Source organism: Scyliorhinus torazame, chromosome 8 (assembly GCF_047496885.1).
Source record: "Scyliorhinus torazame isolate Kashiwa2021f chromosome 8, sScyTor2.1, whole genome shotgun sequence".
Lineage (NCBI taxonomy): Eukaryota > Metazoa > Chordata > Chondrichthyes > Carcharhiniformes > Scyliorhinidae > Scyliorhinus > Scyliorhinus torazame.
In genome coordinates, this window is record NC_092714.1 from 238316437 (window position 1) to 238344079 (window position 27643).

At 51.7% G+C, this 27643-nt stretch overlaps 1 protein-coding gene across 9 annotated transcripts in view; it reads left to right on the forward strand.

The window, feature by feature from the left end:
* Window positions 1-27643, forward strand: part of dnmt3bb.1 (DNA (cytosine-5-)-methyltransferase 3 beta, duplicate b.1) — a 352173-nt gene that overhangs the window by 69655 nt on the left and 254875 nt on the right. For all 9 annotated transcript variants that reach the window (XM_072514981.1, XM_072514983.1, XM_072514985.1 and 6 more), the window contains one exon: window positions 13933-14047. In XM_072514981.1, the coding sequence (XP_072371082.1) occupies window positions 13933-14047 (115 nt within the window). The remainder of the gene's footprint in view (window positions 1-13932; window positions 14048-27643) is intronic.

Here is a 27643-nt window from a genome sequence, read left to right on the forward strand (position 1 = left end):
GGGGAGGCCAGAAGGTGGGTGGGTGCCACGGGAAGGGGGAGATGCCTGGAGAGATGTGCCAAGGGTTTGGCGGTCAGCCCGTATTGCAGAAGAAAGTGACAGAGGCATCATACTGGTTGTGCACAAGGGTGTTTAATGTGTAATACAAGTCACCACTCTCCCGATAGTGCCATCCCCCACCTTCTCAACCCCCACACCCCACCGCTCCCCCCCCCCCTCACCCCCAATGCCCTCTGTGATCCTCGATGTGCTTCATCTTCTTAACTCTATCACTTTGTCGTGGTTTCTCCCCAGGATACACATCAGAAGCGGAGGCAGCCAGCTGCTTACCTCATCCCGTGGCCTTCGATGCTCCTGGCGGGCGTCCTCTGGGGGCTCTGAAGCTGGAGGGCCCCAGCCTCATCATGGGAATGGAACTTGGATGAGCCAATGGCCACCATCCCCACTCCATGGGACGGGTCTGGGTTGGCACTCAGCGCCCCTTCCTTCCAGTCGATGTCGATAGGACCCTGGGGTTCACCTTGGAATGGAGGGGCAGCTGGGGATCGAGCCCCGGCTGCTCCTGCATCATTTGGCTTTGCCAGCCCTGGCGGTTCCACATGATCTGCACTATCGCGTCGACACACTAAGCGATGCCCTCAGTGACTGGGCCCTCAGTGACTGGGCCGTGCTCTGCAGCGCCTCGACAATGCCCACCTGCGACTGGGCCAAGCTCCACAGTGCCTCGACCATTCCCATCTGAGAGCGAGACATGTCCCGCAGAACCTCATTAAGGTCAGCTGGAGGACCTGTGAGGCAGACATTCCCCAGCGAGGCAGACATTCTGCCGAGACCCTCAGTCATGGCCATCACTGACCGAGCGACGCCTTGGACAACTTCACTAACGGTGCCGATGTCGTGCACCAGGCTTTCCACTGTGGTCACCACCCTGGCAGTGTTGGCCTCGGTGTCACGCATTGCTGGCAACACTCCTGCAGCGTAGCCTCTGGGACTCCTTCATGTGGCTATAGATCTCTGAGGTTTCGCTGGCATCTCTCTCTGAATGTCCCAGCTGCTCCCTATTGTCTCCATCAGCTCCGGGCAGCTCTATTCCACCAACTCAGCATCAGGCTGTTGCCCAGCTGGGTTCAGGGATCCAGCAGCCCTCCCAAGTGCTGTCTCACCTAGGGGTTCCTGCCTCCACCTGATGTACATCAACAGTAGTGTGTGCTCACCAGATTGAACCCCCTAAGCCTGTCCACTAATGTTTCCCACTGGGGTGTGTGTATCTGCGCTGGTGGAGGGTGGGGGTAACAGCTGTGTCGCGACTATTATGGTGGCATCCACAGAGCTCTCCTCCGAGGTTGTCTTCTGGGAGTCTGGAGAGGGGGCCACCTGAGATAGGCCGGTGGCGTCAGCTGGTGGACCTGCGGGAGAATGGACATGTGGTCAGTGGAGGGATGGGTCAGTCAGTAAGGAAATAACAACTCACATTTGACGGGTCCTCTGGGTGGAGCCTGGTGGTTCCTCACCTCTGCGGAGTCCACCAGCCTCCGCGTGGGAACCCGCTCTGTCCTCGGCCACACCGGTCACCTCCAGGGCCCGCTCCTCAAAGGTGGTGAGGATTATTAGGTCTGGCTCCCCTCCGCCAGCCTGGACCCTCTCCCGGCGATTATGAGAGAGCTTTTCTTGAGGAGACACAGAGAGGGCATTGTTAGCCACATGCGTGGTTCACAGTGGTGGGAGGGTGTGTGTGAAGGGAGGGTTGGGCGTTTGAAGGGGGAGGGGGTGGAGGGATGTTTGGGGATTCCATGGAGAGTTGGGGGGTGGATGCCCCTGTGGGGGCAGACAGGTTTCAGGAGGGAGGGAGTGGGGGGGGGGCGTTGGTGTCTACTCACTCGTGCCTGTCCAGTGTACCTTTTTTTGGCGCTGGAGGCCCGACCTCCTGGTCACACTCCTGGTGCTCACAGCCGCCGCCACCTCATCCCTGGCAGCACTGGCTGCCCTATGGCTAACCCTCCCGAACCTCGGGTGAACAGGACACCCCTCCCAGCCTCCACTGCATCCAGGAGCATCTCTAGGTCAGCGTCCCTGAATCTTGCGGCTGGTCTCCTGGGCGCCATTATTGTGATCTGGCTGGGGTTGGCTGAGCAAGTGCAACTTAAGTGCTGCTCGACCTTGTTAGCGGGGGGGCTCGCAAGCACGGTGCAGGTGAATTGGCTGGCGAGCCTATATCTGTGGCAAGAAACCCGTGGGGTTTCGTTAAGTTGACCAATTAACGTTGAATAGCGTTGTCAGCCTCACTGAGCCGAGCATCGGGAAGCTCGTGGCAATTCCAGTTCGCTACAACACTTAAGAATCTTTCTGGAGAATCGCACCCAGAGCTTTTGTTAATTGAGAGACATTATTGTTTGTTCAATCTCAAAGCTCTGCTCCCATGTACCCAGTGTCCCTATTTATATACACTCAAATACCCATCACCTGTTTCCTATAACCGTATCAGTGCAGTTGTTAAGACGTTGACACTCTGGATGTGAACATTGCTGGCGAGGCTGATCTTTATTGTACACCCTTAGCAGGCCTGAGAAGGTGGGGATGAACCGCCTTCTTGTACACTGAAGTCCATGTGGTTAATATGCAGAGTAGCTTGGCAGACCACTTGACTGTTAAGAGTCCACCAAATTGGTGTGGGACTGAAGTCAGAGTGAGTCAAGATGACCGGTTTCTTTCCCTAAATGACTTTTTGAACCAGTTGGGTTTTACAACAATTCAATGGCTTCAAAGTCCCTTCTACTGAATTATTAATTATCAATTATTAATTTTCTTGTGGTTTGTCTCTGGACTGCCTTCATCATTTTAATGTCTCCTTTTGTCTTGGTAACCAGGTTTGGATGCAGTGCCCAGAATGTGGTCTGATCGACTCCATGTTGGTAACCACTTGCATTCCATTGTTTTAACTTTGCAGTTCAGGATTGATTTGCTGCTTTGCATTGATTGGAGGGTTTGAGTGGCACCTACCTACTAAGATGTCTAGATTTTATATTTCACTGCTTGAGTACACGGGCGTTTACTTTTTCTTCGATGTCCAGTACTATATGCTTGTCTGCATTCACTTCAATCTGATGTGGCTCTGTCTATTTACATATTTTATCCAGAACATACTGTAATTTCAGAGCTGCCTTCCATCATGCCTTCTTGGAATGCCATCTGCAAATTTGATCAATTTGCATTGAATTTCCCACAGCCCAGCATCTCAGGATTGTTGCATGTGCTAGCATGCTCTGTACCTGCAGCTGAAATTGCAGGCAGTACACTAATCTCTTAATTAGCAAATTCCAATTTAGCTCCTATTTGATGTGGGCTGGATGATGATGTAGGTTGGTTTAAAAATCAAAGCTCTGAAAGTCCCCATTACTAACTTCACAACCACCCATGCAGAGCGAGGGACATAATGGGTGAGTAGCTGAGTGGTCTTAGTTTGGTGCCTCATCTGGAGATCAACCTGATGTACAATTGAGGGACTAAAGGTCTCTTTCTGTGCTGCAACTTTCTATGAATTTATGACTGTATGAAAAAAAAGTACTGCAATTACGTTAACGCTTCCATTAGTGTACAACTTTTCTCCATAATTAAAAAATAATAATTCTGTGGACATGGTTAAATGTCTGACCATTTCAGTGTTTGGGTTTGTAATGACTTTCTTAGAGAAATAGTTTGCATATACGTTTTACAAATGCACATCTTAAAATCTTGTCACAGCTCTTAAGATGTGTTATGGCTTTGAAACATATTCTATATATTTCTTCTATAATTAATTTGAAATCGGGGCGGGATTCTCCGACCCCCGCCGGGCCGGAGAATCGCCGGGGACTGGCGTGAATCCCGCCCCTGCCGGTTGCCGAATTCTCCGGCAATGGATATTCGGCGGGGGTGGGAATCGCGCCGCGCCGGTTGGCGGGACCTCCCGGCGATTCTCCGGCCCGCCGGCGAGAATCAAACCACCTCTCTTACCAGCAGGACAAGGCGGCGCGGGCGGGCTCCGGGGTCCTGGGGGGGGGCGCGTGGGGCGATCTGGCCCCGGGGGGTGCCCCCACGGTGGCCTGGCCCGCGATCGGAGCCCACCGATCCGCGGGCAGGCCTGTGCCGTGGGGGCATTCTTTTCCATCCGCCTTCGCCATGGTCTCCACTATGGCGGAGGCAGAAGAGATCCCCTCCACTGCGCATGTGCGGGGTTGCCGTGAGCGGCCGCTGACGCTCCCGCGCATGCGCCGCCCGGCAAAGTAATTTCCGCGCCAGCTGGCGGGGCACCAAAGGCCTTTCCCACCAGCTGGCGGGGCGTATATCAGTCCGGCACGGGACTAGCCCCTCAAGGTGAGGGCTCGGCCCCTCAAGATGCGGAGACTTCCGCACCTTTGGGGCGGCGCGATGCCGGACTGATTCACGCCATTTTTGGCGCTGGTCGGCGGACATCGCGCCGATATCGGAGAATCCCGCCCCAGATGTGCACAGTTTTACTCGCCGGAATTCTCCGGCCGTTCGCTGGCGGTGGGACTCTCTGGTTCCACCGGCAGTGCACCCCTGCCCACGGGTTTCCTGGCGGTGCTGGGTGGCATCAACGGGAAATGCCACTGACAGCGGCGGGAGCAGAGAATCCCTCCGCCAGCAAACGATGCGACGCTGAGAAACACGCGGCTGGTAGGCCGGCGAATCCTGCCACTTGTGTTTTGGGTAAATTAGCTTTGGTGGCTGTTAGCTGATGGCAGGCTCCTGCTCGAATAATAATTTAACATGCATTGATTTAACTGGATGATGCAGACATGTATTGTTCCTGTATGGTTTACATTTTATGTGCTAATCCTGCTGCTCGTAGATAATTTACCTCAAGAAAAACTGGAAGCTATAAAGGCAAGAAAAATAATACTAAAATGATTTTGTTTTATTACCATTTGTATATTGATACAATTTTTTATCAATACTAACCAATGTGAAGGAATGATATTTGTCTTTTGAATCAGGGCTGTTAAACCGAGCACCCCTTTAGCCCTCTCAGGTGCACATAAAAGATCCCGTTGCACTGTTCAAAGACGAGCAGGGGCTTTATCCCCGGTGTCCTGGCCAATATTATCCCTCGTGCAACATCACAAAAACAGGTTTGGTGGTCATTATCACATTGTTGTTTGTGGGAGCTTGCTGTGCATAAATTCACCGCCGCGTATCCCACATTGCAACAAAGACTCCGCTCCAAAAAAGTACTTGATTGCCCATCAAGCACTTTGAGACATCCGGTGGTTGTGTGAACTGCTCTATAAATCAAGGCTTACGTACAATTTTCCTCTTTGCTTTCTTGGCACCTTTACCAATTATGGCACATTTTTCAACTATTACATCCTTTCTCTCTCAAACTCTTTTCTAAAACCACTTAATCTCTCTCGGCCTTCAAATGCATAGCAACCTACTTCAACCACATTCCCTTTTATTCCTGCCTGGCATGGACTTTTTCTTAAATCTAAGATGCTCTTTCATTAAAGGAGTAACATCTAAACATAACATTATTCTACTATAGCGCTCTATACTTAGCTTGCTGAATTGCATACTTGGCATTTTGGAATGTCACACTTTGTCGCAGTTGTGCGGTGATTATTTTAAAGCAGATATTTCATGTTGTCTCTATCACCTTTACTTGACCCCTGAAATTGACCTCCGGCATTTTCATTCAGCTACAATTGCTTAAGTTTATTATTTAGACTGTTTCCTCCTGACGTGTAATGTAAGGCTATTTGGCAGAGCGAGGGTTAACCACCCACATAGTGATATCGAGAGTCACATGATGGTAGACTGTGTAGTGGAGTCTGGAATAAGCCAGCATTGAGACAGTACTTGCAGGGCTGTGCCTTTGAGGTGTACCTAGTTATGGGTTACCAACAAATAGTTTGCCTGGACTCTCCACCGTCCACCACCCGTCGTGGAGTTCCTGATGAGGTGGGGAATCCAGCGTCATCCAAAAAATTGGATTTTCTCTGCAGAAAGCACTTATCTGCCATTGATGGGGTCCAAGAGCTGTCAATCATAGATAGGTGTTCATAAACATTGTGGTCGTTTACAGCTGGGTACTTGAGACCTATTCAATCCTGATTGGAAATGAAATTAAACAATCCAGATAGCTGGCTGTGCGTAAGCTGTCATCACAGCCCAGTAAAACCAATTCCCATTGATGTGAATGAAACCCTTGCGGATCAAAGACCTGAGGGGATTTAAACCCAGTTGATGTGGTTTTCCCTTTCTAGGAATTTGCAGTTGCTGCTTTCTCTGTCTGAGCCAGCAGGAGTATTGCACAGGTGAGCTTTAAAGCAGTGATATTTTTCACTGTCACTGACTGGACTGCTATCTAGCTTCCAGGCAGGGGTTTCTGTGTTGGGGAAGTGCTCTCTGGTGGGAGTCTCTCTTCTGGGGGGAGTCTCTCTTCTGGGGGAGTCTCTCTTACGCAGTGGGCTCTGGTGGGCGTAAAGTTTTTGGTGGGGGCGTCTCTAATGGGGGTCTCAGTTGGGGGGTCGTCTGGGGAGAGTGACCCCACAAATCCCATGGTTGGGGAGACAGAATTGCATTATAGGGGGCGGTGCCCAGCCACCAGACCTCACTGTTGGGCCGCCAACTCAAAATGGCAGTCGATAGTGGGATTCCGGAGGGAATCCCTCTCAATCTCCGCCATGCATAAATTTGTATCACATCTGTTCTCGCTCCCAATGTGAGCGCATATCAGAGGCGATTCATCTCCGGCTGGAGAACATCGGGTTGGATTCTCCGATTTTGCGGCTATGTCCGGAGGAAGCGACCGGTCTTACGACCAAAACATCAGCGCCGACCCCGTACCGATGTTCCGGCCGGTGGGGAGCAAGCAGCCACATAAAGCCCCCAGCTTTACCTGCAGATACGGACACAGAATGGTTGAGTCCTTGGCCGCGCATGCGCATGGTGGCGGCCTGTGGCAGCTGCGCCATACAACATGTCGCCGGCTGTGCGTGGATCCGGCCTATCAAATAGTGCCCCCATTTAACCCGGCTCGCCACCCCTGGACCACCCCTCGCCAGCTGCCACGCCGAAGCTCCCCCTGCCAGCGAAAAGGCTCACCCCTCCCCCGACCCGGAATGTGGTGGCCCTGGACACAGTCCACAGCCGCCACGTGAGGTCCCCGAAAATTGAGAGGACACGCGACCGACACTGTCGGGAAGTTGCCCCATTGGGGGCGGAACATCGGGTGAGGGCCTCGGCTGACGTCCTGAGACCACCCCAATGGCATGCGGTGTACTCCTTGGGTACGCTGTTTTTGAGGGGCGCAGCATCCGAAAAATGGCGCCGTTCCCAATTCTGGCGTAAAAATGGATTCTCTGGCCAATCGCCGAACGTGATTTCGCCGTCGGCAATCGGAGAATCCCGCCCATAGTCTCCCAAATAGCGAATTCAGCCCTTCACCATTCAAGCCTGAGGACCTCTTTGTGAGACAGCAAACAACAGTAAGAAGTCTTATGGCACCAGGTTAAAGTCCAATTGGTTTGTTTCAAATCACTAGCTTTCGGCGCGCAGCTCCTTCCTCAGGTGAATGAAGTGGTGGGTTCCAGAAACACACATTTTTAAAAAAAGAAATATTTTTATTCAAATTTTTACATATTTTCAACAAACCCTTACAGAAAAAAGAAAAACAAAGAACACCTAAATAAACATCTTACAACTACATCACAAATTCCCCCAATATACAAACCCCCCATTAAGCAATAATAAACACAGTAGAAAACACAAAGTACTCTCCCCCCCCCCCCCCCCCCCCCCCCAGCGCTCCCAGACTCGTGCCCACACAGGACGCCATCTCCAGCCTCTTCCACGCCGCCCCCTCCCCCTCCATTACCCACTTGCGTATCATCACCACATTGGCAGCCCAGTAATACCCACACAGATTAGGTGACGCTAACCCTCCTCTGTCCCTACTCCGCTCCAGAAACACCCTTTTCACCCTAGGGGTCTTTTTCACCCATACGAATCCCATGATGCTCCTATTGACCCGCTTAAAAAAAGCCTTGGGGATCAGGATGGGGAGGCACTGGAATATAAAAAGGAACCTCGGGAGCACCGTCATCTTCACCGACTGTACCCTACCCGCCAAGGAGAGTGGCAGCATATCCCACCTTTTAAACTCCTCCTTCATCTGCTCCACCAGCCTCATCAAGTTGAGCTTGTGTAGGGCCCCCCAGCACCTGGCCACCTGGATCCCCAGGTACCGAAAACTCCTTTCCGCCCTCTTCAGTGGAAGCTCGTCTATCCCCCTTCCCTGGTCTCCTGGGTGTACCATGAAGAGCTCACTCTTCCCCACGTTGAGCTTATACCCGGAAAAGTCTCCAAACTCCCTGAGGATCCGCATCACCTCCGGCATCCCCCCCATTGGTCCGCCACATACAGTAACAGGTCATCGGCATACAACAAAACCCGGTCCCCCCCCCCTCCAGTTCCTGGACTCCCTTAGAGCCACAGCCAAAGGCTCAATTGCCAATCCAAATAGCACCCCTGCCTCATCCCCCGGAATAGCCGAAAGTATTCCAACCTCCTCCGATTCGTGGCCACACTCGCCACCGGGGCTTCGTAAAGTAGCCTAACCCAACTAATGAACCCCTCCCAGAACCCAAACCTCCTCAACACTTCCCAGAGGTACCCCCACTCCACCCTATCGAAGGCCTTCTCCGCGTCCATCGCCGCCAGTATCTCCGCCTCCCCCTCCACTATAGGCATCATGATTATGTTAAGGAGCCTCCGCACATTGGTATTCAGCTGCCTTCCCTTAACAAAACCCGTCTGGTCCTCGTGAATCACCCCCGGGACACAGTCCTCAATTCTGGTAGCCAACACCTTTGCTAACAGCTTCGCGTCCACGTTGAGGAGAGAGATTGACCTATATGACCCACACTGAAATGGGTCCTTGTCCCGCTTCAAGATCAGCGAGATCAGCGCCCTGGACATCATCGGGGGTAGGGCCCCACCCCACCCTCCCTCGCCTCATTGAAAGTCCTCACTAATAGAGGGCCAAGCAGGTCCATGTACTTTGGGTAAAATTCCACCGGGAACCATCTGGCCCCGGTGCCTTCCCCGCCTGCATACTCCCCAGCCCCTTAGTCAGCTCCTCCAGCCCTGCCGGTGCCCCAAGCCCAGCCACCTGCTCCTCCTCCACCCTCGGGAACCTCAGTCGATCCAAAAATCGATGCATCCCCCCCATCTCCGTCGGGGGCTCAGACCTATACAGCCCCTCATAAAAGTCTCTAAATACCCCATTTATTCCCACCGCACTCCGCACCATGTTCCCCCTTTTATCCCTGACTCCCCCAATCTCCCTCGCTGCCTCCCGCTTCCGAAGCTGGTGTGTCAACATCGGGCTAGCCTACTCCCCGTACTCATACACCGCCCCTTGCGCTTTCCTCCACTGCACCTCTGCCTTCTTGGTGGTCAACAGGTCGAACTCGGCCTGGAGGCTTCATCGCTCCTTGAGTAGTCCCTCCTCGGGGACCTCTGCATACCTCCTATCCACCCTTTAAATCTCCCCCATCAATCTCTCCCTCTCTCTCCTCTCCTTCTTCTCCTTGTGGGCCCTAGAGGAGATTAGCTCTCCCCTAATCACCGCCTTCAGCGCCTCCCAGACCACCCCCACCTGCACCTCCCCATTATCCTTAGCCTCTAGATAGCTTTCAATGCACCCCCGGATCCGCCCGCTCACCTCCTCATCCGCCAGCAAGCCCACATCCAGGCGCCACAGCGGGCGCTGGTCCCTCTCCTCCCCTAGCTCCAGCTCCACCCAATGCGGGGCATGGTCTGAGATGGCTATGGCCGAATACTCCGTGCCCTCCCCCTCGGAATTAGTACCCTGCTCATAATGAAGAAGTCTATCCAGGAGTAGGCTTTATGGACGTGGGAAAAAAAAGAAAATTCCCTGGCCCCCGGCCTGACAAACCTCCATGAGTCCACTCCTCCCATCTGGTCCATAAACCCCCTCAGCACCTTGGCCGCCGCTGGCCTCTTACCCATCCTGGACCTGGAGCGGTCCAATGCTGGATCCAGTACCGTGTTGAAGTCCCCCCCACCCCCATTATCAAGCTCCCTGCCTCCAGATCCGGAATCCGGCCCAACATGCACCGCATAAATCCGGCATCGTCCCAATTCGGGGCATATACATTCACTAAAACCACCCGCACCCCCTGCAGCTTACCACTCACCATCACATACCTACCTCCATTGTCTGCCACGATGTTCAGCGCCTCAAACGACACCCGCTTCCTCACCAAAATCACCACCCCTCGATTCTTTGCGTCCAACCCCAAGCGGAAAACCTGCCGTACCCACCCCTTTCTCAGCCTAACCTGATCTGCCACCCTCAAATGCGTCTCCTGGAGCATAACCACATCTGCCTTCAGTCCCTTCAGGTGCACGAACACACGGGCCTTCTTGACTGGCCCGTTCAGGCCTCTCACATTCCAAGTTATCAGCCGGATCAGGGGGCTTCCCGCCCCCACCCCCTGCCGATTAGCCATCCCCTTTTCTAGGCCAGCCACGTGCCCGCGCCTCCCGCACTCTCCATTCCCCCCAGCGGCAGACCCCTGCCCCGACTCTCTCCGAGCTCCAGCTCACCTTTGGCCAGCAGCAACCCAGTTCCCCCCTCTAGCTGCATTTCTCCCCCCATAGCACCCCCGTAAGTCAGCTGACTCATGTTGGCCCCGGCCACTCCCGCCACTCCATTGACCCCCCAGTGTGGTAGCCTCCCCCCACCCCCTCCTGTCCATCAGTGGGCGTTCCTCTCCAACACTGCCCCCCCCCCCCCCCCTCCCGGCCCTGCCCCTTCCTTTTCCATCAGACCGGCCCCGACCTCTCTGGCGCATCTCCCTTTTGCGGCCTAATCCCAGTTCCCCCACCTCGGGCCTCCCATCTCCCCTCCCCCCAATGGGGCCCCGTCCTTCCAACCACTGACGCCCACACTCTCACAAACCCCCCACTTTGAACCATTTCACCCTACCCCACCCAGCACCCAAGGAAACAATACAGAAAAGAATAGAACATCCCCCAAAGCACAGTAACCACAGTAGCCCCACGCGACCCCCCCTCACAACTGACCCTCAATCCGTGTCCAACTTTTCGGCCTGAATAAAGGTCCACGCCTCCTCTGGCGTCTCAAAGTAATGGTGCCGGTCCTTAAACGTGACCCACAGTCGCGCCGGCTGCAGCATCCCAAATTTCACCCCCTTCCGATGCAGAAACGCCTTAGCCCGATTGTACCCGGCCCTCTTCTTGGCCACCTCCATGCTCCAGTCCTGGTATATACGGACCTCTGCATTCTCCCACCTGCTGCTCCGCTCCTTTTTTGCCCATCTTAGGACACACTCCCTGTCCACCAAGCGGTGGAACTGCACCAATACCGCCCGCGGCGGCTCATTAGACATGGGCTTCCTCGCTAGAACTCGGTGGGCCCCATCCAGCTCCAGGGGCCTTGGGAAGGCACCCGCGCCCATCAACGTCTTCAGCATCGTGACCACATATGCTCCAGCATCCGACCCCTCCACTCCCACCGGGAGACCCAGAATCCGCAGATTCTTCCTCCTCGACCGATTCTCCATGTCCTCGAACTTCTCCTGCCATTTCTTATACAGCGCCTCGTGCGCCTCCACCTTCACCGCCAGGCCCAATATCTCGTCCTCATTCTCCGAGGCCTTCTGCCGCTCTCCCGGATCGCCGCCCCTTGGGCCTTCTGGGTCTCGGCCATCTTGTCGATCGAAGCCTTCATTGGCTCCAGCAGCTCTGCTTTCAATTCCGTGAAGCAGCGCTTGAGAAACTCCTGCTGCTCTTGCGCCCACGCTGCCTGGTCTCCACCCGCCACCATCTTGGCTTTCCTCCCTCGCACCTTTCGCTGCACCAGAATTACTTTTTTCACCGCTCCACTCCTGGTCCAATCCATACAGTGCCGGGGAAATCGTACTGTCACCTTCTCACACTGGGAACCGTCGAACAAATGCCGCTGGGGCCCCTCAAAAGAGCCCAAAAGTCCGTTTCTGGCGGGAGCTGCCAAACATGCGACTTAGCTCAGCATAGCCACAACCGGAAGTCCCAGAAACACATATAAAGACAAAGTCAATAATGCAAGACGATACTTTGAATGTGAGTCTTTGCAGGTAATTAAGTCTTTACAGGTCCAGGCGGAGCATCTGGAGAGAGGGATAATCACAAAGAGGTGTGAATTGTCTCAAGACCGGACATTTGGTAGGATTGCGCAAGCCCAGGCCAGATGGTGGGGGGGGCGAATGTAATGCGACATGAATCCAAGGTCCCGGATGAGGTCGTACTCATATGTGCAGAACTTGGCTATCTTATGGGGAGGTCTCTCTTATGGGGGGTCTCTCTTATGGGGGGGGGGGGGGGGTTCTGTTATCGGGAGTCTCTCCTATGGATTGGGCTCTGAGTTTCTGTTGGGAAACCTGGAATTTTGAATTCCTCCACATGATGTAGATTTTAGTTTTGGTTTGACTGATTCCAAGCTCGGAAATCACCCTGATTGATAGGTTTGGTTTCCAGTTGGACAGGGCCAGAGTAGAGTGCAGGTGTAAGTCAGCCACTTTCTCCTGCTACTGTGGGGCATATTGAGGGGGATGAGGGTAGGGGGAGAGGTGGAAGTGGTAGTGATAAGATCTTCAACCCTGGAGCGGGTGGGGGGGACGGAATTGTGAATTCAATCTCTTATCTGGGGTGGGGTGGAGGCTGGGATTAAGTACTTGCCTTCCTCCCGAAACTGTCCTTGTTGGCCATTGTTTAATTAGAGGATATCAGTAGCTGACCCCCACCCCTCCGCCTCCGCTTCCAGGATTGGCTGCCTACCGTTTGTCCCATCCTCATTAGACCTGAGCTGAGGTCGGGTTTGAGATTTCAAAAGTTTTCACATCTCACCCGACTCCAAACCCACTTGCTTTTGTAAGTTAAAATTCAGCCCTGAGAATGCGCAGTTGAGCCAACCACCTAAATATATTGAACCTCATGTTTGCTTTCCACTGCCCTAACAAACCTCAGATTCCCCTTCTTCAGCACTGCTGGATCAAAAGACCCCTCCATTCTGCCAAACACCTGTCTTTCCACGGCAGGACCCTCGAACTGCAGGACCCCTCACCCAATTTTGACAAATCATGGGACCATTTCCTGATGCAGGTAAAGGGCAGAACTGCCTCAAAAGCAAGTTAAACTTCAGTCCCTTTAATCAGTTTTGCTTATTCTGAATGGTGCGTTTTACATATCACCTTGCTGTGTATTATCAGTTTTAAAACTATAAGAGCGTATAAATTAATTACATTGCGAATGGAACACGCACCCATATAAATTATATATATACCAGTATGGAATCAAATCCACATGTTTGTAGTTTGCATAGAATGACACATAGAGTGGTGAAATTCAATCCATAAATCAACAAGAAAAGTCTGCGCCACCATTTCTAAAAGTTATTGATTGCCCAGCTGGCTGAAGAGGAACTTCCCAGATTTTTCTTCCCACATTCGACTCGATTTTTGTCCTTTTTTTTGGAACCCCTGTGAGACAGAGAGGGTCAGAGAGTGTGTGGGTCAGAGAGCATGTAGTGTAGAATTATGCATCATAATTGTGTGGGACAGGCTGGACAGACCAGAGGCTCTTTTCCTTTCTGTCATTGTTCCCATTTAATCAAAATACAACCTGACTGATTCAGTCAACGCAAATTAGTGGCCCCAGCGTTATCGCCTACATGAACCAAAAATTATGCCACACATGGGAGGTAATTATTCGTACCTAGCTTTGAATTCTCCAGTTTCCTAAACTGGTCCCATGTGTCAAATACAGAGGTGATTAAGAAAGTGCACACATTAAATAAGAAACAATTTTGACTTTAAAAAAAAAAATCTGATTTTATCTTCACAGCCTGTAGTGAATGGAGAAAAAAACTACCAACTGGATCAATGGGAACAAGCAACACCACCCACTTCGCAGAGTCCCAGCCCAAATCCAATTCAGAGCGGAACAGACAGTACTGCAGGTAAGAATTGTGGAAATACAGGGTGTTATATTCCAACACTTTCACACTGCCTTGATTGCAGTAACATTCCGATGTGCTGAAATGTTAATTGATGATGCATAACCTTGGCATCCACTTTCTTTGAATATTGCTACAGGCTATTAGTCCTGGATTTGCTGTTGATTTTGCAGTTTCTGTGTTTATTGTTGCTCATTCCAAAGTAGTGCTGGGGCAAAACAAAACCAGAAATTCCTGGAAATACTCAAGTCTGGCAACATCTGTGGAGAGAGAAACCGAGTTAATGGGTGGATTTAGTCATCGCAGGTGAAGTCCTGCCAGCAGGGCCGAGAGCCGAAAGGCAGCCCATTTTGACGGTGTGCAGGACCCAGGGCTGTATCTTGTCAGACGGGACAGCTGTCCCTATTAAGAAGTGATAGAGCTGCTGACCAATTGGAGGGCGGCGGTTCAGCAGTGTAACCTGGAGTGTTAGAGTAGGCAGGCAGGTACATGGCAAGGGGAGGCATTCATGAGGGGAAGCAGGGGTGTTGCTTGTGGGTCGGCCATTGAGCTGAGGGTCCCCTCCATGGGACTGAATTGAAGATGCTTCCCAAGCCCCTGGGAGACTCCAGGGTTCACTGGTGGTCTTCCCACCTATCAGAGTGGCCGTCCCTGTCCCAAGGTCACTGGTAAATGCCAGTGGTGGTGTGCGAAAGCTCTTAAAGGCCACTAGCATGCCTTCATTGGCCTCTAAGTGGGGGGACCATGCGCCACCTACCCCACCGCTGGCAAGATGGCATGTTAGCATGAAGAAGACAGGCATGCCATAACTCACCTTTCCACAACAGTTTGTTATGGGCCACTTCATCTCCTAGCCAGGCCCCGATGTTCACAAGGATGGGCTGCTGTGAGGCAGTGCCACCCTCATACATTGGGGGGGGGGGGAGGGGGGGGGGGGGGGGGAGGGGGGAGGGGGGGGGGGGGGGGGGAGGCGTGCTCACGATAACGTTTAGTGATGGGATAGGTTGTCCTCGGGGGTCGAGGGCTAGGGGTCTTGCCCATGTCTGCGGGAGGTCACATTGCCTGTGAGTGTGTGGTGTGGGGAACCCTCCAGCTCACTTTAAGATCGGGGCACGCTTACAAAATGGCACCCCGATCTCTGAGGAGCCGGCCTGGTCGGCAAGTTTAGTTCCTCAATACGGAAAAGAATTCTAAGGGCGCGATTTAATGGCCGCGCAACGTCCGGCGTGTCCTGGGGCGAGCCAGTTAGATCGCGGGACGGGCCAAAATGGGGAACCTCACCTGTCTTGGAGTAGTTTTCAACCTAAATGGCTTGCTCCCGTTGGCTGATTCAGGATCACGCCTAGATGTAGTGAGAAATCAATAATCATCAATTAAGGACAATTCCCATCTCATTAACGAGACAATCGCCCTATCTAACGGCCTCCTGGGATCTAACCAGCTTCCCAGCAGGACATCATGCCTGCGCCAATCAGTACACCTATTTCACAACAGGAACCTAGCGCAATGGCTGCTGAGGGGATTGGAGGAAATGGGTAGCCATCTTTGGAACCGGGAACGCAGCCCGGGCACATTGGAGCTGCCACCCCCTGCTTGGGGGCGGGGGTAGCTGGAGGGGCAGGGGCCCAGCACTTGCGGGCTGAATGCTGGGTATTTGTCTACCCATAACAGGGGCAGCTACACACCAGCTGCCTGTCAGTCCCACCACACATATCAGCATGTGGGAGGTCACTTGAACACCTTCTGACTCTGAGCAGCCTCTGGCTGCACAGCTGAAGGCTATTGCTGATAAGGAGTTGGCATTGTTAGGTATGCAAGCACTACACAGCTCTCGCGTGCATTCCCTTGTCTCAGATGATGATCACTGCACTGCATTCCAATCTAACTGAGGTCTAAACACTTTGCCCAAACCCTGGAGGCTTCAAACCCTCCCATAGAGGCAGCAGCCAACAGTCAAAACACACAGGCTGGGGAATGGTACTGCTATTTACCCCTCAAACAGAGGGTGCGTGTGTGCATTGTCGGGGGTGGGGGGGGGGGGGAAAGAAGCCCGGCCGGCTGTATGGAATAACATGACGGAGGCCTCACATGTTCCAGGTGTAACGTGTTTTAATGGTATACAATCAATGCCCCATGGTGTCTCCTGCCGCCCCCCCCCCCCCCCCACCCCCATTCTGAGTGGGCCCCGGATGCATATCTGAAGTGGAAGCAGTCTGCTGCTCTCTGCGCCCTGTGTCCTTTGATGCCTTTGGCAGATGTCCTCTGGAGGGCCTGGGACCGGAGGGCCCCGGCTGACTTACCGGGAGCTCTCACCTTGCTGTCCCATCGCCGCCCTCGTGGGAGACACAGGGTTGGGCTCCAGCGCTCCCTCCGGGACGGTGCCTGTGGGGCCCTGGGGATCTCCCTTGGAGAAGCAGTTGCACTATCCAGTCCCGCCGGCCCTGACGCATCCCGGTTGTCCGCACCATGGTGTCAACGCCCTCACCAATGCCCCTCAGCAACTGGGCCATGTTCTGCAGTGCCTCACCAATGTCCACATGCGCCTGGGACATGTTCCTCAGCGACTGGGACATGCTCTGCATTGCATCGGCAAGGTCCCGCTGCATCTGGGACATGTCCCCCAGTAACTGGGACATGTTGTTGAGGCTCTCAGCCATGGTCACCATTGACTGAGCCATGTCTAGGACACCACCACTCATGGTGCCATGCTGCAGGCTTTCCACTGTGCATTGTTGGCCTCGGTGCCATGCATTGCCAGCGCCATCTCCTGCGCCCTTAGCCTTTGGGACTCCTCCAATCGGCTGTGGACTTGCAGGAGTGTCACTGACATCCCCCTCTGAATATCACGGCCGCATCCTCGCGACAGTATCAGCTCCGGGATGGCCTGGTCCTGAAGCTCGACATCTGACTGGGACTCAGTTAAGTCCTGGGATCCAGCAGACCTCCGACTGCTGTCTCCCCTGGATGTTCCTCTCTCCACCTGATGTGCATCAGCATCTGTGTGGTGCTCACCAGATTGTGCCCCAGAAGCCTGTCCACTACTGCCGCCCACCGAGGTGTGTGTCTCTGCGTTGGTGAGGGTGACAGCTGTGACACATGGACAGTGTCGTCCTCCGAGCTCTCCTCCAAATTGTTCTCCAGTGTTACGGGGTAGGGGGAACGGGCGGCGTGGGGATCCTGCAGGAGAATAAACATGCGATTAGTGAGAGAGAAAGGTCATAGTTCCTCGACATGTACTCCACACTTGAGACAGGTCATCTGGATGGGGGGCGAGGGATTCTCACCTTTGTGGTGCAGACTAATCTCGAGGTCGGTGAATGATCTGTCCCCGGTCACCCCTGCAACTTCCAGGGCCCGCTCCTCATAGGGGATGAGGATTCTGATGTCTGGCACGCTTCTGCCCATCTGTACCCTTTCCTGTCTGTTGAGGGCCAACGTCTCCTCCGAACACGGTGCATCAGGATGTGTCTGTCGCAGGTGGCATGTGCGGGCACTGCTCCTGGACATGGAGGGGCGGTGCTTATGGGTGCTAGGGCGTGCCACAGACAGTGCTGTGTTGGTAGGGGGTGGGTTGGGGGGAGAGGATGTCAAAGTGCTCGGGCAGCAGGTTTCTCTGCCATCTCTGGGATGCCCCAGATCCAGGGGGTAATAGATGGCATGCATGTTGCCCTGCGCTAACCGGGCCACCTGGTAGTGCCCTACATTAATAGAAAGGGATTCCACTCCCTCAACATACAACTCGTGTGCGACCACCACATGAAGATAATGCACATGTGTGCATGCTTCCCGGGGAGCATCCACGACAGCTACATCCTGGGGCAGACGGTCATCCCCAGCCTCTTCGAGGACCACCCCAAGACGTGCGCGGATGGCTCTTGGGGGATACGTGGTACCCGCTGAGGACCTGGCTAAAGACGCCAGTACGGAGGCCGGAGACTGAAGCGGAGACCCGGTACAACGAGGTACATGCAGCCAATTGGGCAGTCATTGAGGTGTGCACCAGACTCCTCAAGATGCGTTTCCGATGTCTCAACTGCTCCGGTGGTGTACATCCCTCAGAGGGTCGCCCGCTTTGTGGTGTTCTGCTATGTCCTCCACAAGATGGAGGTTGGTGACGAGGAACGTGTGCCCACCTCCGAGGAGGAGGATGAGGATGGTGAGGACTAGCAGGGCTGGAGGACGAGCCCAGGAAAGAAGCGGAGGACTAGCCGGAGGCTGCAGGATGTGTGCAGCGGCGAGGATCCGGCATGCCGTTAGGGCCTCCCTCATACTCATCCGATTCACTTGGGACGTGGCCTGGTCCATCATCGCTACCTTGCCCACCCCCACCCTCATCTCCCACTCTCTCAGCGTATGAGTTACATCACTCCAGGGTGCTGGGACTGCGTCAGCACCGTCAGCGGATCACCGTCGAGGGCAGGGGGGTGATGATAACCTACAGAAAGCTGAGCGGCTGTGCTCCTCAATGTATGCCATAGTCTGACCCCTGCCACTCTGCTGAGTGCTCGGTCACACCCCCTGCCCCCGCCCCCCCTCCCCCCACAAACCCAACAACCACTTACCGGCCTTGGGCGGCTGTCTGTGTGGAGTTTGCATTTTCTCCCCATGTTTGCGTGGGTTTCCTCCCACAGTCCAAAGATGCGTAGGTTCAGTGGATTGGCCACGCTAAATTGCCCCACGGTGTCCAAAGATGTGCAAGTTAGTGGGTTATGGCGATAGGGAGGGTATGGACTAGGTAGCGTGCTCTTTCAGAGATCAGTGCAGACCCGATGGGCCTAATGGTCTCTTTCTGCACTGTGGGAATTCTAATGAAGAAGGTAAGAGCCCATGGGATCCAGGGCAGTTTGGCAAATTGGATCCAAAATTGGAGGCAGAGGCAGGAGGCAGAAGGTGTTAGTCGAAGGTTATTTTTGTGAATGGAAGCCTGTGTCCAGTGTTGCATCGCAGTGAGCAGTAATGAGTCCCTTGCTGATGTAGTGTACATTAATGATCCAGACAGGAATGTGGGGGGTCTGATCAGTAAGTTCGCAGATGGCACAGAAATTGTTGGTGTAGTAAATAGCGAGATGGAAAGCCTCACATTACAGGATGATGTAGATGGGCTGGTCAGATGGACAGAACAGTGGCAAATGGAATTTAAGTGTGAGGTGATGCATTTTGGGAGGACTACCAAGGCAAGGGAATACACAATGAATGGTAGGACGCCAAGAATTACAGAGGACCAGAAGGATCTTGGGATGCGTGTCCAATAGGTCCCTGAAGGCAGCAGGACAGGTAGATACGGTGGTTAAAAAGGCATATGGGATACTTGTCTTTATAGCCAAGGCATGGAATATAAGAGCAAGGGAGTTATGATAGAGCTGTGTAAAACGCTCATTGGGCCACAGCTAGAGCACTGTGTTCAGTTCTGGTCACCACACAATAAGATGTGATTGCGCTAGGAAGGTGGCAGAGGAGATCCATCAGGGTGTTGACTGGTTTGGAGTGTTTCAGCTATGAAGAGAGGCTGGTCACGCTGGGTAAATCTCCTGAGAGCGAAGAAGGATAAGGGGGGGACCTGATGGAGCTGTACAAAATTATGAGGGACATAGATAGGATAGAAAAGAAGAAACATTTCTCCTCAGTAGAGGGGTCAATACCAAGGGGTATTGATGTACGGTAATGAGCAGGAGATTTAGAGGGGATTTGAGAAAAGCTTTTTCACCCAGAGGGTGGTGGGAATCTGTTATTCACTGTCTGAAAAGGTGGCAGAGGAGGGAACCCTCACAACATTTAAGAAGCATTTAAATGAGCGCTTGAAACACCATAGTATACATGGTTACGGAACAAGTGCTGGAAAATGGGATTAGAATAGATAAGTGCTTGATAGCCAGCACAGATATGATGGGCCGAAGGGCCTCTTTCTGTGCCGTCAAATTCTATGTCAATGTGATCCAGCTTTGGTTGTCTAGGGAGCAGTCTCCGTAAACGTATAAATCCTACAGAATTTAGCTATCACGGAACAATAAAATCAAGGATACATCTGACCAGTTATAGATAAGGGGCGGGATTCTCCAACCCCTGCCGGGCTGGAGAATCGCCAAGGGGCGGCGTGAATCCCGCCCTGCCGCCGGTCTTCCGGCGGGGGCGGGAATCGCGCCGGTCGGGGGCCGTTGGCAGCGGCCCCCCCCCCGGCGATTCTCCGGCCCACGATGGGCCGAGCGGCCGCCCGTTTTCAGACAGTCCCGCTGGCGTAAATTAGACCAGGTCCTTACCGGCGGGACCTGGCTCTGCAGACGGCCTGCGGAGTCCTCAGGGAGGGGCGTGGGGGGATCTGGCCCCGGGGAGGGCCCCACAGTGGCCTAGCCCGCGATCGGGGCCTGCCGATCCGCGGGATGGCCTGTGTCGTGGGGGCACCCTTTCCCTCCGCGCCGGCCGGCGGAGGCCCTTCGGCGCCGGCTGGCACTGCGCCGGCCTAGTCTCGGAGGATTCCGCACCTTCCGGGTGGCCCGACGCCGGATGGTTCACGCCACTCCTCGGCGCTGGTACGGCCCGCCCCGCCGGGTAGCGGAGAATCCCGGCCAAGCTCTTCGAAAAACCCATTACAGACGTGTTGCATAAAAGTGGTACTGTTTCTAAGATGAGGACTTAACTGAGTAATTTTATCTCCCCAGTTGTTATAATTCATGGGATGTAAAGTTAAATAGTCTGAGATAAAGCTTCCCACGAGTACACAGGCCATCAAAATCAAACATATTCTGAAGTCCACATCAGTGGCAACACATCAAATTGTATAACCAAACATGCATGAATATGAAACATACATAAAAAATGGCGTTAATACAAGGAAAGAAAAGGCACCAAAACATTACAGAATTATCTACACAACAGAAATACAGGCCATTTCACTCAAATGCAGGTGTTTATATGCAGACGCATCTCTTCCATTTCTACCTCATTGCAGATTTTCAGTATACCTTTACATTCCTTTTACTTTTTATACTTTTGAAAGTATTTGAGCCATGTTTGCCGTATCACTTCTTAAGATGTTGAGTTCCACATTCGAATCACTCACTGAGTAACAAAATGTATCCATATTTCCCTTATTTGGGATTTATTATTAACAAATCACAGAATCAGAATCACAGAATAATACAGCATAGAAGAGGCCCTTCAGTCCATTGAGCCTGCACCGATGACAAGCACCTGACCTGCCTACCTAATCCCATTTGCCAGCACTTGGCCCATAGCCTTCAATGTTATGACATGCCAAGTGCTCATCCAGGTACATGTGAGGCAACCTGCCTCTACCACCTTCCCAGGCAGTGTATTCCAGACCGTCACCACCCTCTGGGTAAAAAGGTTTTTCCTCAAATCCCCCTAAACCTCCTGCCCCTCATCTTGAACTTGTGTCTCCCTCGTAACTGACCCTTCAACTAAAGGGAACAGCTGCTCCCTATCCAGCCTGTCCATGCCCCTCATAATCTTGTACACCTCGATCAGGTCACCCCTCAATCTTCTCTGCTCCTGCGAAAACATCCCAAGCCTATCAAACCTCTCTTCATAACTTAAATTTTCCATCACAGGTGGCATATTGGTGAATCTACCTCTAGTGCGACCACATCCTGGCGACCAGAATTGCACACAGTACTCCAGCTGTGGCCTCGCCCAAGTTCCATTCAACTCCAACATGATCTCCCTGCTTTTGTAATCTATGCCTCAATTGATAAAGGCAAGTTTCATAGATTTCATAGAATTTACAGTGCAGAAGGAGGCCATTCGGCCCATCGAGTCTGCACCGGCTCTTGGAAAGAGCACCCTACCCAAGCCCACATCTCCACCCTATCCCCATAACCCAGTAACCCCACCCAACACTAAGGGCAAGTGTTCCATATGCCTTTTACACCACCCTGTTAACCTGCCCTTCTGCCTTCAGAGACCTATGGACAAATACGTCAAGGTCCCTTTGTTCCTCGGAACTTCCCAGTGTCAGGCCATTCATTGAATATCCCTGTCACATTACTCCATCCAAAGTGTATCACCTCACACTTTTCAAGATTAAATTCCATCTGCTACTTTTCTGCCCGTTTGACCATCCCTTCTATATCTTCCTATAACCCAAGACACTCCACCTCACTGTTACCCACCCGGCCAATCCTTGTGTCAACCGCAAACTTACTGATCCTACCCCCCTCATAATTATCTGTCATTTATTTATTTATTTAAATTTAGAGTACCCAATTCACGTTTTCCAATTGAGGGGCAATTTAGCATGGCCAATCCACCTCCCTGCACATCTTTGGGTTGTGGGGGTGAAACCCACACAAGCACGGGAAGAATGTGCAAACTCCACACGGTCAGTGACCCAGGGCTGGGATCGAACCTGGGAACATGGTGCCGTGCGGCAGCAGTGCTATCCACTGCGCTACCATGCTGCCCTTCTGTCATTTATTTATATAAATGACAAACAATTTCAAACCCTGCACATTTCCCTGCATTACACCACAGGTGAATGTAAAGGGGCTGGTTTAGCACACTGGGCTAAATTGCTGGCTGTTAAAGCAGACCAAGGCAGGCCAGCAGCGCGGTTCAATTCCCGTACCAGCTTCCCCGAACAGGCGCCGGAATGTGGCGACTAGGGGCTTTTCACAGTAACTTCATTGAAAGCCTACTTGTGACAATAAGTGATTTTCATTTCATTTCATTTTCATTTTCAAACAACAGACCTTGTTTAACAGATACTTCTGATTGGCAAAGAAGATCAGCTAATTTTCTCCTGAAAGTTACATTATCATAGAATTTACAGTGCAGAAGGAGGCCATTCAACCCATCGAGTCTGCATTGGCCCTTGGAAAGATCACCCCACTTAAGCCCATGCCTCCACCCCATCCCCGTAACCCAGTAACACCACCTAACCTTTTTTGGTCACTAAGGGCAATTTAGCATGGCCAATCCATCTAACCCGCACGTCTTTGGACTGTGGGAGGAAACCGGAGCACCCGGAGGAAACCCACGCAGACATGGGGAGAACGTGCAGACTCCGCACTGACAGTGACCCAAGCCGGGAATCGAACCTGGGACCCTGGAGCTGTGAAGCAACTATGCTAACCACTGTGCTACATTGTCGCCCCTATTATATAGAATAAAATAGGATAAATGGCATAGGAACAGGGTTTTGGATCCAATCAGTCCATGACTGCCTTCATGCTCCACTCTTAAGTTTATCATTGTAGCCACCAATTCCCATCTCCCTCATAAGCTTTTCTATCTTTTCCTTAAATGAATCAATACTACTTGCGTCAACCTTTTCCTGTGGCAACAGCCAAAACTTTCCGTCCTGGTTCACAGCTAGGATTTTTCGGTGCTGCTGAAAGTGAATGGAGTCTTGACTGGGACGCCAAATTTTCTGTTCTCACTCGTGTTGGGTCTCGCCACAGTCGAGAGAGGAGAATCCCACCCGACCAGTTCCACATTCTCAATGCTCTTTGGATAAATAAGTTTCTTCTGAATTCCCTATTGGATTTCTTACTAGGTTAAATTATAATGATGGCTTCTCATTATCCTCTTCCCCACAGGAGGAAACATTTTATTCGCATCCGCTCTATCAAAACATTTCAGAATTTTAAAGACCTCTACTAGGTCACCGTTCAGCTTTTTTTTCAAGGGGAAATGAACCCAGCCTGTTCATCCTTACCTGATCCGTTTTTGTATCATCCTTGTAAATCTTTCTGGCACTCTCTTCAGAGTCTCTATATGCTTTTAAGAAAATGACGATCAGAACTATTCCTAGTATGAAGTGTAGTCTGACCAAGGTTTGATACTGGTTTAACATAATTTCAGTACTCTATAATTCTGTGCCTCCAGAAATAACGTCTGCGCTTGATTTCCCATTTTTTATGGCCTTGATAATCTGTGGAGCAACCGTTAGTGATTGGTGTGTTTGTACTGTGACATTTCTTTGTTCCCGTACCCCACCTAGACCTGCACTTTCCAAATAATAAGTGACCTCTCTTATTTTTCCTGTCAAAATGTGCTCCCTCACATTTATCTGTGTTGACTGTCATTTGTCAATCATTTACTCATTCTGCAAGTTTATTGACATCTGCATATAATTTGCTCCAGTTCTCACTATTTACCTCCCCTCTCCAATTTGGTCTCATCTACAGAAACCTTAATTCCGAAGTCCAAATTGTTCATGTGGTTTGTGCAAAGCAGTGGTCCCGGCACTGATCCATTTGTAGCACCACTTGAAACCTTCTGCCGCTCTTGAGTAACTATCCTTTATTCTCACTCTTGGCTTTCTGTCTTTCAGTAAGGCAGAAATCCATTCTAGCCATTTTCCCCTAATTCCACATTCTCTGACCTTATTCATTATTATGGGCACCTTATTGTAAGCCTGGTGTTACCTCCTCAAAAAAACGCATGCGTTTGGTCAAGCAAGTATTTCTCTTTGAACTTCTGTGCTGTCTATTCATTATTATATTTTTATTTTCTAGATGTTTTCTAGATGTACTTATGTTTCCTCCTTGAATAGGGATTCCATTATTTTTAACCGAAGTTAAGCTGACTTCTATAATTCCTCTATAAACCTCTATCACATGGAATGATATGATCTATAGAAAAAAAATGAAATATATTTCCACTCTAGCAAGTAATATGTTCCCCCTTGGGAGAACCATACTGGTTCTATAACATAGTTGTCACTAAGTTATGGGGACGTGAAGAGGCTAGTGTGTGTCAATAAGAGGAAACTTACCAATTGGAAATCGAAGTGTCGTGGGAGCTGAATACAAAATGTTTGTGTTGGGAAAATTCTTGCTGTGTCATAGAACAAGCTGAGAATGGTGGTTTAATAAAGGTGAGGGGAGTCAGACAAGTAAACAAAAGAAAATGTTTATTGATAAGAACATGCTATTTACAAGGAGCCCAGTTGAACCTCACCTCTCTCTGTCTCGGTGGTTCCTATCTGGCCGACCTTTTATTCAACATGGCTATCAGCCCCGTAGTTAGCGGGGGCGCTCATACTCCCGAACCACATGGAGAAAACAAGCGAACCTGCCCTGTGTGCCCCATGCAGGTTATCACAGGCGGGTTCCATTTTTAAACAAGTAAAGTTTTTTGCATGCTTGGAAACCTGCAACGATCTCAGCAATACAGGCTAACAAAGATCTAAAAGGACACAATGAGCTAAATTCATGTGAGATGATGCTCCAGTATCAGGAAACAAATTATTCCTGGCAATATTAGGGGCGGGATTCTCCCTCCTGGGGACTAAATCCCCATGCCCGCCAGAAAACGGGTGAGAATCACTCCAGACTTTTTCCTCGAAGGGTCTGGGGCGATTCTCCGTTTTCCAGGGGGCTAGCAGAGCCCCGGTATGCGTCCCGCGGCTCTGGCTGCCGGCAGGGCCCTGCTAGCCAGACCGCGCGGCCGCCGCAAGCGAGTCCGCGCATGCGCACGGCGGCCACAAGCGGGTCCGCGCATGTGCGCGGCGGCTCACCTTGGCGGGGGCGCAGCTGACATGGCGGACCCACACAGTGGGCCCGCGCGAAGGAAGGTAGGTCCCTCCCAGATCGCGATGGCCCGCCGATCGGTGGCCCCCGATCGTGGGCCTGGCCACTGCTGAGGCCCCCCCTGGAGTCAGATACCCCCCCGCCCCCCACCAGGACCGCCACCGTGGCCACGGGACCCAGCTCCCGCTGGGTGGTACCACATGCAAACAACGCCGGCGGGAGTTCGGCCGGTCGACCGCAGATAATCGCCGTGGGGGCCTGTTGCAACGGCCCCCGACCGGCGCCGCATTGACCGCGCGTGCGGGACTGGCGGGTTCGCAGAGAATCGTGGAAGCGCCGTCGCGCTGGATTTCCAGCGTGAACGGCTATTCTCTGCCCCCCCCACCGTGCGCGATTCCGGCGCGGAGGGTCGGAGAATCCCGCCCTAGTTATTTACACCGAGGATGATGCGAGGCTTTCAAGGGAGTGTGGGCAGTGGAAACTGCTCACTCCAAAGACTTAGCACCGGCATATGACCAGCTAGATGGATTTGTGCTCTCAGCATCTATGATTTTCAATTTGTGACCAGGGCATTTCTTATTGTATGACCGTGGTATAAATGGGGTGGCATTGGTTAGCGCTGCTGTCTCACAGCACCAAGGACCTGGGTTCAATTCTGGCCTTGAATGAATGCCTGTGTGGAGATTGCACATTCTCCCTGTGTCTGCGTGGGTTTCCTCCCACAGTCCAAAGATGTGCAGGTTTGGTGGATTGGCCGTGATAACAAAATTGCCCCTTGGTGTCCAAAGATGTGCAGGTTAGGCGGGGTCACAGGGATAAGGCAGGGGAGTGGGCCTGGGTGCGGTGCTTTTTCAGAGGGTTAGTGCAGACTCAATGGGCTGAATGGCCTCTTTCTGCACTGTAGGGCTTCTATGGATTCCACTAAATGCATTCTGTCACCTGGCAGAAATAAGATAACAGCAAAAGTACTGTTATTCCGACAGTATAAGTATCAGTGATTAGATTTCAAGGTCCATTCTTCACAAGGAGCCGTAAGACCAAAATTATCTTTTAGATAAAGTATGCAGGTGATTTTACAATCTTACCACTACAATTTTTATGGAACTTGGTGCTGTATCACACATTGTTCAATGAGGAAACAATGGGGATAGATTAAAAGTGAAAAATGCCATTTCAGCAGAAGAAAATAACTTTGAAAATTGAAATCTGAGTGGATCAAGGATGTAAATACATTTATTTTTAAAAGATGGGAATGCAGGTAGAAAAAGCCATTTAAAAAAAAGCAAATGGCAATTTGATTTTTTTCACATAGGTACATTGAACATAAAAATAAAGAAATTATTTTGAATTCATACAAGATATTGATTTGGTCACAGTTGGAGTATTGTGTGCAATTGGCAGCCTTTGTGAGAAGGATATTAAAGCTGTGGAAAGTATATAGTGGACATTTATTAGAATGATAACAAAAGTTTCAAATTATGAAGTAAGTCTTGATTAATTGAGACCTTTTCACTGGAATTGGTTAAGGGGGTGGGGTATCTGAGATTTTCTAAATTGTGGAAGGTTTTGAATAGATGCATAGTGAAAGATTGTGGGTGAATTGGTAATGAGGGAGCTTACACTCGGGATTTCCATTAGAATAATGAAAAGGAGAGTGAGGAGAATGTTTACTTTTCTCACATAGGTTATTAGGACTGGCAGGGCTTTACTGGAAGCAGCTGCTGTGGCAATGCTATGGCAGGATTTTGCTGACCCTGAGGTGATGGACTGGGAAGAGGGATAGTCGGCACAATAGCAGCAAGTATTTCATGATGGCTCTCCAATGCATTCTGACCACCGGAGAGTTTCCTTGTGGTGCGACCAGCTGCCCACCTAATGGAGATGGGTGGTCTATTTAAGTAGTAAATGTCCCTATTAAGGGCAATTTCCACAGACCACTGGCTTTTCGTCAGCAATGGAGTTATTCAGTGCCACATTGTGGGGGGCTGCTGGCTTCATGGAGATCCTGGAAGATCCAGGGCTCAAAGAGGGGGCTGCTCTCAAGGAAGGCATGGCCATGGCTCCATTGGACAACATCCGTTGGGGCTTGCCTGCTTAGCCTCTTGAA